Source organism: Mizuhopecten yessoensis, unplaced genomic scaffold (genome assembly GCF_002113885.1).
Source record: "Mizuhopecten yessoensis strain PY_sf001 unplaced genomic scaffold, ASM211388v2 scaffold7635, whole genome shotgun sequence".
Taxonomy (NCBI): domain Eukaryota; kingdom Metazoa; phylum Mollusca; class Bivalvia; order Pectinida; family Pectinidae; genus Mizuhopecten; species Mizuhopecten yessoensis.
Genome location: NW_018407146.1, coordinates 289,829 through 304,067, shown reverse-complemented (window position 1 = coordinate 304,067; position 14,239 = coordinate 289,829). Strand labels below are relative to the sequence as shown.

Here is a 14,239-nt window from a genome sequence, read left to right as displayed (position 1 = left end):
GGTTTCCAAACATGGCGGCTGCTGATAGTGGAATCTTCTCCAGGAAAGCATGCGTGGTAGTCACCGGTGCAAGTAGAGGTCTAGGAAAGTCCGTTGCCAAGATATTCGCCACAAAATTCCCAGAGTCATCACTGTTCATTCTCCTGGCAAGAAATTTAACAGATTTAGAAGCAGTGAAAGCAGAAATCCGGGAAAATATGCCTACTCTCAAAGTTGCTGTCAAAAAATTTGACCAGGGCAACCTTGACCAAGCGATCTTTGACTCGCTATTCGATACTGTATTTGAGGAGTACGGTGTGTCACCAAACGACTTTGAGCAGTCAGTGATTGTCCATAATGCAGGAACACTGGGTGACAACACAAAGTACGCCAGTCAGTTATCTGATGTCGCTACCGTTCAGAGGAACTTTGATGTCAACGTATCCGGTATGATCCTGCTCAACTCGGGGTTCCTCAGGAAATTCTCAAATTCATCTAAAGGAAGACTGATCGTCAACCTGTCTTCGTTAGTGGCAGTTCAACCGGTATCTTCCTTTTCATTATATTGCACAGGTAAGCTTGATAACGCAAAAAATGTATATATGCAAATGTAACGGTAACAAATATGATTTTGACTGCCTTGTACATGGCTAATTAATTAATTTCTCAAAAAGGACGCGGGGAAATATATAAATCAAACAAACACATCCTATTTACTATATCAAATGTATTGTCAACTTTTGGTAAAGCTAATGGACTACCTTTAATTTAAAACACTAAATGATGTTATGTGTTTGTTCTTGCATTCAGGGAAGGCAGCCAGGGACATGTTTTTCCGAGTAATGGCTGCTGAGGATCCTTCCATCCGTGTCTTGAACTATGCCCCAGGACCTTGTGAAACAGACATGCAGAAGGCGTGTCGTGAGGATACAGTGGACTGTACAACAAGAGATATGTTTCAAGGTTAACTCCTAACGCATATTTTCTTTGTTTTTGTTTGATTTTGATTATTTCCAATGCAGTGAAAATATGCATATGGAGTTCAATAAATATAGCATAGCGCACATTGATTGCTGATTTTTTTACAGTTGTTGTAATGAACATAAACATTTTCAAGTTTTTATGTGTAGCAGATCTGGACTTGGTTAATCATTTCCATGCTAGACAGCGATTAACTTTAAGATAGCTTAGTTGTTCAACTATTCAGATTTATGGGAAAGAAATCCTAGTCTGGCCTTTTGAATATCTTCTATCATTTGCCTGCCCTTTAACATTTATTACATGTTCTAGATTTAATAAAACGTTTTTGAAACCATTACAGCCATGCACAGAGAAGGAAATACCCTGGACTGTGACACCTCTATTGCTAAGCTGGTGGAGCTGCTGAGGCTGGATCAGTATGACAGTGGAGCTCACATCGACTTTTTTGACGACATTGGAGGTCATGTTGCCAAGACATCTCTTAACCAATGATCTCGGTTCAGGTTGTACTGAAGTAGCTAACAATTCTGCCAAATGATCACAAAGTCATTATAATTTAATGACAAATATGTCATTAGCAGTCTTAGCTAGATATGAAAGTAATTAGTCATCTTATTGAGAATAATATTCACAATAGGCATTAATAAAGTCAAAACAACTTACCTATCAATAATTCTTCATTGGTGATCATTTTGATATAAAATACAGAATTGAAGTTTGTTGATCTATGATCATGATTCTATAGTTAAATTTTTTCTACAGGGTATTACTAGTAGTTTAAGTTGTATGACCATTTTATAAGGTGATGTAATTTCATTTCAAATCAATGTTATTGTATCAAGAATACAAATGGATTAGGCACAGGCATCACCCATTAAAGTCCTTTCCAGGTATTGTAGTGACTGCAATACAGCATACATGATAGGCTAAGCCCAAATTATATACAAACCATGTTTATACCATTCATGTAAAAGTTAATACCAGGTAGACATTTTATGAGGACAAGTTGTTGTGTTGTGTGCATGAGTAAAAATAGCATATGCAGTGGATTTTATTATATGACTAATAATGAGGACCAACTTAAGTTAATGTGACGTTATGTTGAAGTGATAACGGAGAAAAAATCACTATTTGTATCAGGTACACAAAACAGTGTCAAGACATCAAATATAGGATTCCAACTTATTTTTGTTATGTTTTAACTTAAAAATTTGTGATGCTAGTTTTTACATTTTTTTTTTTAAATTGGTTGTACTTTTGTTATTTGGTTGTTTGTTGCTGTTTATTCCGTCTTTGAATATTGCAGAGTTATCTTCTCTTGGGAGCAGGTAGTGATTGTTACATCATTAGTTTGTGTTAGAAAATTACGTCGTTTTCTCAAAAATTGATGACGTTACTCTCACAATCAAGTGATGTAAAAATCAATACCTGCTCCCAAGAGAAGATAACTCTGCAATACACAAAGACGGAATTACAATAAGAGGGTTTAACCTGCATTTATTGTTTTTGTTTTCAATTACATACTTTTTTATGGTTTAAAGTTTCTGCACCTGTAGTACAGATTGAAATGTTTATTGGGAGGTTTATGGGTCTTAGGTATTTATATTTGATATGTGGTGCCAAAGGAATGGTCAGTGAAAGAAATATTTGTTCGAAACAATTCAAGCACTTGTAAGTAGGCTGCAGTTATGAAAACTGACTTTTCCATGCAGATGTTACCTAGTGTACTTATTTAGTATCATAGGTCTGGACATAAACATATTCTAGATTTATAAATACCAACAGATTGTTCCGGAATACATTTAACCCTACTAACAAAAGTTATTATTGCTCTAAGAAAATAATATCTATCTAATAATATCCCTCAACTAGTCAGTCACTATCACTCTCAAGAAAGAATATCTCCCTTACCTCCTCACCAAGTCACTGTCACCGTCTGACTATTGTCCTCAAAAGACATTATTAATATTATACCTCATCTTCATAACAGTGTGTCTGATTGTATGGTACTGGTCACATGACGGGGCAATAAAACATCATTGTCGCTCTCACACGCTTGAGTTTCCCCCGATCCTATTTCCCTTACATGGAGCCTCTCAGAAATTTTTTGCAAAGAGCCACCACAACTTAAGTTCCAAATGATGGAAGCAGACAACAACAATGGAGCATCAACCTGATTATCTGTACCATTGTGTTGGGGTTTTTTGGTTTTTTTTGTTTGTTATAAAAACTTGATGCAATTGTAATTGGGAATCATGATTCTTTGGTTCTCCTTGATATCAATCATCTTTCATTCGGGACTTGGTCATCGTGAAACATTTTTAACCTCGGAGAAACAAAGAACCATGGTTCCCTAAAGCAAGGGCAATAAATGTATAATATATACCCATGTCTAGTCACTGTCCAGAGAAAATATCTGCTTTATTATATACCCTTATCTAGTCACTATATATAATTCTGCTACTGCTTACAGGACCTGCATTGTACAAAGCAGGTCCTCTACACTGCTTATGTTTACCTTTAACTTTTTCAGTGTAAACAATGAAGTCTATGCTAATAAAAAATACATGAATGTAAAACATGCTTCATGACGGTAACCTTAGATAACGTCTAGGTACAGGTAATGAGACGAGATTTCAAGTAGGCTTTGGCAAAGGTGTGAGAAATGAGATGAGATTTTGTGTGTTGATTTTAAAAGGTATGAGAATTAAATGAGATGAGATTTTGTGCAAGTTTTGATTAAATTGTGTATATATGTAACTGTTGTCATGAGTTTTGGCTTAGGTGTAAGGAGTGAGGCTAGACTTGATCATTGTGCAAGTATTGAGAAGTTGTGTTTTTGTAATAGTTGATTTGAGATTTCATCCAGCTATACAAAGCTTTTTCTGGGACTTCATTCCCAATTAAAACTATTTCATATTTAAGCTGAATTCCAACAATTTGCAGTTTACTCCTGAGTTTTCTCTCCTAATTGGTGTATTTTCTCTCCAAAATGTGACAAAAAGGCCCCATCCCAAAGTACCGAAAAAATCCTTGGTGTAAGTCATAAAATAAGGTTTTTTAACTTGTGGACGGTCACCCATCCAGCCACTGAGCATGCCCGACATTGCTGGACTACATCGTTGTATCTAGTCAAAGCGTCCCCAGGTAATACCGCATCGCTGGAAAAGCTAGCTTGCCAATTAGGCGATATTTTCTTCTAATATTCCTGTCATAATTTTGTCCAGGTGTAAATGATGAGAAGAGTGTTTAAAATAAACTGAGGCTGTTGAATACAGTGTGGAAACTTATAATTAAGTAGAATAAATTTATCGAAATTCCCCAATCAAGATCTAAACAACCTCCGGTGACTGATGTACCAATGACCAGTAGTTTTTGGTGAATATGTGAGGTTGTCAGTATTGTGTTGATAAATACATGCATTACCGGTGTACATTCTTATAAAAACATTTTATTTTTATTTTATTTTTTGTTGAAGTAATTGAAAAAATAGTTTCGTAAATATGCAGATATTGTGTGGTTGCATTTAAAGTTATTAACGTTATGGGTGTTGGACTTTTGTGTATTATTTAATACAACTTGATAGCCATTGTTTTGTATATTTTTTACATTTACTTTTACATTTAATGACATTCCTTTTGATTGCAAGTTTTAATTCAATTAAGGTAGCAGCTAGCATATTTACACTGAAAACTGGATTTTCATAATCAGTCTGTACATGTTTCGTTCTTACAATAATTAAACTCCTCAATAACAACTTGGATATCTTGACGTTTATATACTTCCGAGACAGCAGTCATCCCAAGGAACAGTTAATATTAGAACATGGAATGTTTTTGAACATTTAAGAGGGGGAAAAAAGGATTAAAAAACACCAACTTCGAGTTGAACTGTAGTGATTGTTTACATTAAAGATATCTCCGTTTTGAGATATGAAGTGATATGCAACATTTTGTTAATTTACATTTACTTATACCATACGTTTTATTAATTCATGGACCTTTTTGATATAAGGATTAAACCGACACTGCTATCTGAGGAGAATAAAATCCTTTAAAATCAATTTTACATATAATTTCTGTATTTTATGTTGTTCAATTTACTGTAGACTTGGTTGTGGGAAACATTGGTTAGTTGTGGGAAACATTGGCTAGTTGGGGGAAACATTGGTTAGTTGGGGGAAACATTGGTTAGTTGGGATGCCAAAGGATGCTTGTTTTGTTGCTTTGATGTACATCAATACCTATTGACAATATTTGTATGTATGTGATAGTAAAAAAAGTGATTTACAAAGCTGATTTGTTTCCTTGTTTTTATTTGTTTTTGTTTTTTTGTGATTCACCTTTCATTTTCATGTGAGCTTAGGCTCCCGGGGTGTAGGGCAGAGATTAACTGGCATGGGCATGCTCGGGTCTAAACCTAATTCAGGAGCAAAGAACCAGCATCCAATAAGTGTACAGAAATGTTCACATTCTAGGTTTCAGGAGGATACCTGGTGGTATACAGGCGCCCTCTTAATGTCAAGCTAATAAATAACAGTAGAAGTAAATCTCTGCTTTACACACCCTCAGTCAACACTCTTATGGTTTGATAGGAGACTTGATAAATAAAAGAAAAAGAACTCCTGAATCCAAGTTTTAATAACATCCTGCCCAGCAAGTCATATTTATTTCTAAATGCATTTAGCCCTTCTCCACTCCCGACATACCTGGTACATACAGCAGCGCAAGAATTATATTGCTGTATCAGAATTAGATGTACAATGGGGCGTATCTGAAGCATGACATCTCTGTTCTCTACCTGTGGAGTAGCCATATGGCAGCTTTTCATTGTTAATGAAATATTTTAATTAATCAAGTCTCTGTCATAATTGTCCCAACAGCCTCGTTAAAAATTAAGTTATCCATTCGCACTGTTCTACATTTCAAAACAACATAAAACAGAGAAGTTCAATTTTTATAATAAATACAATGGATCAAATTTATTTTGAACAGTAATACACAGGGAAATTGCTCAGTACTAACGAATGAATAGTTTATATGGTTGACTTCTATGGCATACTGTAAGCTTAAAATAAGTACATTGAAATTGTATACAGAGAAACCTGTTGTCACTGACATTGAAAGGGCCTCAATCCTTTGGTTGGATTATAAAAGTGCTGGTTATAATTCAGTCAGGGTTACAGTCTGCTGAGGCCAACAAATCAGGCCAGATGTTAATGGATGTCCTTTAAAGTCAGATGACGGTAAATTCAAGTTCTATTTCACTACATTTTCTGACCAGAGTATAAAGAACAAAAACAGGTTGTATCTATATACAACGTTACTAACTGGTATGCGAAACAAAAAACATTTAGCACTTTCTGATACGCTTTAGCACTTTCTGGTACGCATAAATGTTAAAAAATAAGATAGAACTTCGCTTAAGCAGTGTCTTTTTTTGTGTGCAGTACAGTTCTTTTTGCCAATATATTTTGAACTTAAAAATCAAATTTTCATACAAAAAATGTTCTTCATGAACACAATGATTTTGAAGACAAAACCTTTGGAACGAATGTATATATTAGATATGATATTAAAATACTTACGATTTAAAAATAAACTAAACTAGGAATTATGTTGAATTAAGGAAAGTCTTAAACATAAAACCATATGCCTTATTAAAGCACATGTATAAAAATGCCAAGATCATAACTCCAGAGAAATAGAAAAATTTGAAATAAAAAACGAGTTACTTTGTGTAATTGTATAGGGAAGTTACAAAAGATATGTGAAAAAGTCCTGTACAGGAGTGTGGGGTTATTTCAAAACTGACTATTGAAACAAGGGTACCGCGAAAGCGGAACATACTACGTCAGTCATACATTGAATGAGCAGTTGTCTGTATGGTTGTACATACATGTGCCAAAACTCCATAAATTACAGTTGGACAATGGTGGTTATCAAACTTGTCTGAGCTATCATGGCAATGAACCTTCCTATGAAGTTTGAAGTTAATGCATTGAAAACCTTTTTGAAACTGAATAAAGGGTCATCACTCCGAAAATTACAGTCCGATAATTACGGGTATCAAGCTTGTCTGATCTATTATAGTAATGAACCTATTTATGAAATTTGAAGTTAATCCGAAGAAAATACTCGAAATTTCGAGATGACACTGCTTCTGCAATTGAATAAAGTGCCATAACTCCTTAAATTATGATCCGATAATTAAATATAATTGCGTTTATCAAACTTGTCCAAGCTATCATGGCAATGAACCTTCCTATGAAGTTTGAAGTTAATGGCCGGTTAAAAAAATTTTTGCAATTCAATAAAAGGCCATAACCCCGATAATTACGGTTATCGAACTTGTCCAAGCTATCATAGTAATGAACCTTTCTATGAAGTTTGAAGTTAATCCACAGAAAACTACTTGGGATAGCGAGCAGACACTGTTTCTGCAATTGAATGAATAGTGATTATTACAACAAATGCGAGGTTGATTCAGCTCCAGTAAGATGGAATAAGGAGTTTCATTGCTTCATCAAATACGTAACTTTATCACCTAACGTAACATATTTGGAAAATGTTGGCAAAAGTAGAAGAAAATCAAGCAATAGGAAGTGTCATCATGTTTGAACTGTGATAAATTCATGTTATCTCTTTGTTATTAGATCATAACATCAAGAAAAGGTTACATGTAAATGAAATAATGTAACTTTGAACAAAATATCCCATACATTAGAAAACTACTGTATCAAAATATAGCACACATTTGAAAACTTTTGTATCAAAATCACTCGCACATTGGCACAATATTGTATCAAAATATCCCACACATTAAGAAACTCACATCAAAATATCCCATGTATTTTGAAACTCTTTTATAAAAATATCCTACAGATTGGAAAAATATAAAAAATATCTAATATATTGATAATGTTGAATCAAAATATCCAAAACATTAGGAAACTATTATAAATATCTTCTACACTGGTATAGGACATTAATTAATATTGCATCAAAATTAATACATGTATGTACATTGAAAAAATATGGATTTCTTTCATCTTCTGGTAATGATTTTCAAACACAATTATACAACATAAATAAAGATTCCTGGCGATGTGTATAATCAATTAGCAAGTAAACTGTACTAATTTAAGCAAGAAGTTATATATATAAACTCATTCTTAAACTTAATTTAGTTTCACAAGTATTCAATAATTTAAACAGACAATAGAAGTATGTACATTTGGTCCAACATGTTCAGATCAATTGATCAAAATCAACTTTTAAAGATATGGTTTTCTGCGATTAAAAAATCATGTTTGGCTCAAGTCTTACCTAATGCAAATACAATTTTATCAAAATTAGGAAATGAACACACTGGAAAATAAGTAGAGAAGTAAAATTATTTAAAAGAATGTTATAATCATAATTAGTATATAAGTATATACAATACAAAACCCTTAATTAAACCTAACAGCTCAAATGTTCAAATCTGTGAAAGGAGGAATATGTCTAGAACAGACAAAGTCTAGGTTTTTTTTTATTTGTATTTTGGAATTTCATGTTCTTACATCAACTAATCAATTGAAGGCAAAGAATGTCCGCATGATATGACCAGAATATGGAATGTAAGTGAACAATTAATTAGATTTATATCACTGTTACAGATACAGCATGCCTCCTACTCATATCACAATTGGTTATAACCTACACACATATTGAATGGCTCTCACTCGTATCCGGAGTACAGATGTAAGGCACTGGTATCCTTAAAACAGAAAACTATATAATACCCGGTATGTATCAAAATTCACCCACTCCTATCCCCGTTACAATTACATACTGTATACCGGGACATTTTCACTCTGTCAATCGTCAACCTTCAAATTTAATTACTACCATGGTATTCATATTATCTTGTTTACTAAGAGTCGGCTGTAATGATAAGTTCGCCCTTATCATGGCCGACAAAAAGGGAGAAAATTTAAAAATTTAACTGCCGCCAAAGTTTCTCAGTATGCAGTATAAACATAATTAGATGTCTTCTATTCATATCTCAATAACAGCTTCTATGATCAAATATAACCGCTATTTTTTGCAGATATAAAGGGTCATAAATGTGTAAGTATTTAATCACAAGGTTTTAATTCAATGAATCACGAATAGGGTAACAATAAAAGTCAATTACGTGTTGTGAATAGTTTTTAGATCGCACTTTTACGGGGGTTAGGATATGAAATATATCTCACAATTAAACTGATTTTTGCATTTCATACATGAATATTGGAAACAATGCAGATTTTAAATCAATGTTGTAATCCACTTAACAGCAATAAAATCCCTCGCAAACATCTGTGACTACAGAGTAGTATAAGTGATTTGTTTACAAATTACTGCGCTGACGCTGACTCTCATCTGTGACTATGAACGGTCCCATTGATGAGGGGGGTGTCTACAAAGTTGACCACACACGTGCCACTTGATACACAAGGACTCCCCTCTAATTCCACTAGCAGTATCTGGTTACCAGCAGAACCTCGCTGTAGGTAAGGCCCCGGAACAAACAGGCGTACCTGGGGACCCTCCAGGGGCCAGTACCGCCCCAAGTTGACCACCGCCTGGGACTTGATAAAAACTTGGCCCTGCAAAGAGTATAGCATATGTCAGCAAATGACATTATGATACAGTCAACCATATTTATACAAAGATGGGACCAGATAAAATCAGGTGTTAAAGTTATTAATAGATAATAACAACGAAACAAGATTATATGACATACACAGGTTTATATCACATATCTAGGACATTTACAGATTTACATGTCATATCTAGGACATTTTCAGGTTTATATGACATATCTATGACAGTTACAGGTTTATATGACATATCTACATGTATGACATTTTCAGGTTTATATCACATATCTAGGACATTTACAGGTTTACATGTCATATCTAGGACATGTACAGGTTTACATGTCATATCTAGGACATGTACAGGTTTACATGTCATATCTAGGACATGTACAGGTTTATATGCCACATCTATGACAGTTACAGGTTTATATGACATATCTACATCTATGACATTTACAGGTTTATATGACATATCTACATGTATGACATTTACAGGTTTATATGACATATCTACATGTATGACATTTACAGGTTTATATGACATATCTACATGTATGACATTTACAGGTTTATATGACATATCTACATGTATGACATTTACAGGTTTATATGACATATCTACATGTATGACATTTACAGGTTTATATGACATATCTACATGTATGACATTTACAGGTTTATATGACATATCTACATGTATGACATTTACAGGTTTATATGACATATCTACATGTATGACATTTACAGGTTTATATGACATATCTACATGTATGACATTTACAGGTTTATATGACATATCTACATGTATGACATTTACAGGTTTATATGACATATCTACATGTATGACATTTACAGGTTTATATCACATATCTAGGACATTTACAGGTTTACATGTCATATCTAGGACATTTACAGGTTTACATGTCATATCTAGGACATGTACAGGTTTACATGTCATATCTAGGACATGTACAGGTTTACATGTCATATCTAGGACATGTACAGGTTTATATGCCACATCTATGACAGTTACAGGTTTATATGCCACATCTATGACATTTATAGGTTTATGACATATCTATGACATATACAGGTTTGAATCAGCTAGTCTACACCAACCTTTTTCCAGCCTGTCATGTCCAAGTATGTATCCTGGAGGTCAGAGGTGATGGTCAGTTCACCCACGTACAGGGAGGGAGTACTGGGGTCAAAGGTCACATTTGGTTGAAGCAATCTGTAAAACAAATGCATAAAGGTTTTTGGATTCTTATTGATATGAATATTCTCAAAATTCATTCAATTTTATAAATATCACATAACATTTATATTATTTTTAAACATAAACTGTATCCTCATGTCAACAGTAAATACATCTAATGGCATTTCAGCAATAAGTTTTGGGCAGATCTTTCTATAATATATGACCTATTTTTTAAAAAAAAATTAATGTTAAAATTCAGGTGTTAGTCTAGAAAAGGAGAATGTTTACTTACTTGTTTGATCTGTGATCATTTTGAGCCAAACTGAAGTAGTTGTCCAGCTGTAGAGGGTACATCGTCCAGCCCTGCAACACCTGACCGCCGAGTGTGACGTTCTGTATGATACCCTGTCAGAAAATTTAGTGATTTAATGGTTATACTCTCATAGAACAGTGAAGTTAGTGCTTCATGTTGTTATGTTGATTGACAGGTTCCTCAGTTAATAACTGATTTGATGAATTGTTACAAAAGTTGAACTTGCATCGACTAGTTATAAATTGAGGTGATTGTCAGCACACTTTAACGACCCCAGTGTGTCCAGCTGAAGTAACCGTTCCCCTATGGATAGTACAGCAAAGGTCATCATGTTTTCATCCAATACAACTGACAAGTACCTAACAACTGTGGTGGTACATAATATGGCTACAACTGTGGTGGTATATAATATGGCTACAACTGTGGTGGTACATATTATGGCTACAACTGTGGTGGTACATAATATGGCTACAACTGTGGTGGTATATAATATGGCTACAACTGTGGTGGTACATAATATGGCTACAACTGTGGTGGTACATAATATGGCTACAACTGTGGTGGTATATAATATGGCTAGGCAGTGTAGGAAAAGTAGTTTGATGAAGTCAGCTTTACTTACATTTTTATTCAATTGGCTCTACTTCAAAATATATATATTATGTTTTACATATTTATGTATGTATCCCGATTTCAAATCGTCATTGTTGTAATCTTAGACCATAATAGTGTTAACATTAGGTTGGTTGGCTTTCAAACTCACATCATGATGGTCACTGAAATGTACTGACCATTTGAATCACTACAATGATATATAAATTTTCTTTCATTTTTTATTTTGTAGCAATTAAAGAACTTATTCACAAACATATCAATTAAATTTAGCTGTTAACTGATGGTGTTAGTTAAATGTCAGTTATAGAAATCAAAGGAATTTGTCATTAGTTCATGTGACTCTTCTTACTGACATTCTACTTACCTTTAAATTGTCATTAATTCCCCGGTTAAACGTGATGTGGCCCTGGTTTTCTACCAGAATATCCAGATTCTGGCCCTTCATACCAGTGACAGACAGGGATGTCCTCGTGTCTCGCACCAACACGCCAACAGACACCTATAATTAATTGAGTGTATAGAATAGTGAAGGTTGAGCTTTTTCAATAACCTGCTATAAAAGTTATTTTTATAGCAACAGTATAATATTAGCAACAAATTATTTGTCATGAAATGTAACAGTAGACACCTGACAAGAACAGTATATTGATGATTTAGACACCAAATTTAATACTGGTACACTGAAATTAGTTCACTTAGGATAAAACAATATATCAAGTGAGGCATTCAAAAGTTATACAAACTATTCTTGTCTTAAAGATTTCATTCAAAAGTTAGACCCATTCAAGCTGTGTATTGCTTTAAACAGTATGCTCTGAAAATAATACAACAGCAGATGCTTTCTTAGGTAGTTTTACAGTTACCAACGTTAACCAAATTGTTTCATAAATTTTTGCAATCAGTTGGTAAAGATGTTGTGTGGATTGATACAGTTGCACAGAAATTGTATCTTTTCGGTTTTACAGTAATTAATAACTAAATGCATGTACTAAGGTATCACAGTAAAAGTAACTTCTCATGTGTTTGATATCAGTTTTGACTGATAAAGTACAGGGGTACCTTGTTGACCATGACGTAGGCACGGTCCCTCAATCCAGGGACGTTCAGCACAGTGTTTTTCTGTAGGTCACTGGTCAGGGTATGTCTGTACAGGGTAAACCCTTGGAACTGAAACAGAGATCGCCAATTAGCTGACACTAGTCATTATCCACTGTGCTCAGAGATAAACAATCCTGCATATGAGTCCATCTCAAACCTAACTGTTAACAACATTAATATTTTGTCTATGCATCCTGTTACATTTTCTCATAACAATAACTATTCCAAGACTAAAACATTATGTTTGTAATTTTATTTTTGTTTACAATAAAAGATGCATATCTAGACAGAAAGAATTCTCAAAAGTCATAGAAGTTTTCCATGACAAGGAAGGAGTCTGTACAGGGTCTGTACTACACATTCCACCAACCTGACCAATGGATTCCATGGAAACAGGATACAGGGATTTGATTGGTGGGCCATGAGTCAGGTGATCAAGCAGGTCCAGGACTGATCCAACCTATAACATATACCCACATGGATACTGGAAATCGGTTCAAACCCACATAACTCTGAGGTTCACTTTGTGATGATCATTACATCTGTTGATAGTGTAAACATGTCTATTGTGGTGGTTGTCAGCACTATTTCTGGATGTTAGACAGCTCAGCTGTAGCACTGGATCATGTTGCTATAAAATATAGATCCTGCAATAAGCCCAGGGGGCCAACACATTAATTCTACTCACTGTAGCGGTTGTGCTCAATGCAGGACAATGAAATAGCATTTGATAGCATTTCTCCTGACATGGGTGGACTTATTACCAGGTACACTAAGCTATAAATATTGTCAGACAAATATGGGTAACTTGAACATTTTCACCGAGATACAAAAACACAAGCAGACTAAGTATTTAACATTATTATACTGTTTGCTTTTCACCATAATGAAACAGTATGAGCTTCAAAATTTTCTGTACAATTTAACAACCTATCTATTTATAGTATACTAAATCTTGAGGTGAATATAATCCAGACACGTTACGAATCAGTACTCACGAAACGCATCTTGACTGGTCCATAGTTAGCCTTGGGTGTAGACGGGGGCCAAGGAATGGGTGGCATCGGCTTGTACTGTAACACACAAACATCTCCAATAACTTAAAGTTCATTGGGCTGGCACAGAGAACATTTCTTTATATTCAATGACAAGAGATCCCAGAGGGATCTTGGCGCCCACCTTTGTACCATCTTCATTAGTTCTTTGTTAGTTCAATCTTTTCTCTTCTTTCCTCTAATCTGTTTGATCGAGTCATGTTAACAGTAAATGCACCTTGAGGTAACTTTTGATCTAAACTTAATACTGATTATGAAAGCCAACCTTCAAAGTGAGTTTGTCATTTCACATATTTACTAGTACAGTACTTAATGTGAAAGAAATAGAATCGATCATTGCAATATGAGAAAGATCTGTTTAGTTCTTC

General features: G+C 34.4%; 2 protein-coding genes across 2 annotated transcripts in view; one reads left to right on the top strand and one right to left on the bottom strand.

Annotated features, from left to right (window-relative positions):
• On the top strand, nt 1–1,589 carry LOC110454024 (sepiapterin reductase-like). Its single transcript, XM_021503332.1, has 3 exons — nt 1–552; nt 790–942; nt 1,301–1,589. Exons 1-3 carry the CDS (start codon nt 12–14, stop codon nt 1,450–1,452), a joined length of 846 nt encoding a protein of 281 aa, XP_021359007.1. The 5' UTR covers nt 1–11; the 3' UTR covers nt 1,453–1,589.
• Nucleotides 1,590–5,904: 4,315 nt separating this feature from the next.
• LOC110454017 (beta-galactosidase-like) overlaps nt 5,905–14,239 on the bottom strand; it is a 16,298-nt gene continuing 7,963 nt past the window's right edge. Inside the window, exons 10-16 of the mRNA XM_021503324.1 lie at nt 13,815–13,889; nt 13,187–13,276; nt 12,778–12,885; nt 12,083–12,217; nt 11,083–11,195; nt 10,709–10,823; nt 5,905–9,595 (exon numbers count right to left, since the gene is read on the bottom strand). Of these exons, the coding sequence (XP_021358999.1) occupies nt 9,365–9,595; nt 10,709–10,823; nt 11,083–11,195; nt 12,083–12,217; nt 12,778–12,885; nt 13,187–13,276; nt 13,815–13,889 (867 nt within the window). The 3' untranslated portion in view covers nt 5,905–9,364. The remainder of the gene's footprint in view (nt 9,596–10,708; nt 10,824–11,082; nt 11,196–12,082; nt 12,218–12,777; nt 12,886–13,186; nt 13,277–13,814; nt 13,890–14,239) is intronic.

Bases quoted from the DNA above. Each gene is read 5' to 3' on its own strand.
- LOC110454024 (XM_021503332.1), top strand. From the start codon at position 12: ATGGCGGCTGCTGATAGTGGAATCTTCTCCAGGAAAGCATGCGTGGTA. The intron at 553-789 runs GTAAGCTTGATA...TCTTGCATTCAG, and splicing joins CTTTTCATTATATTGCACAG to GGAAGGCAGCCAGGGACATG. The intron at 943-1,300 runs GTTAACTCCTAA...AAACCATTACAG, and splicing joins AACAAGAGATATGTTTCAAG to CCATGCACAGAGAAGGAAAT.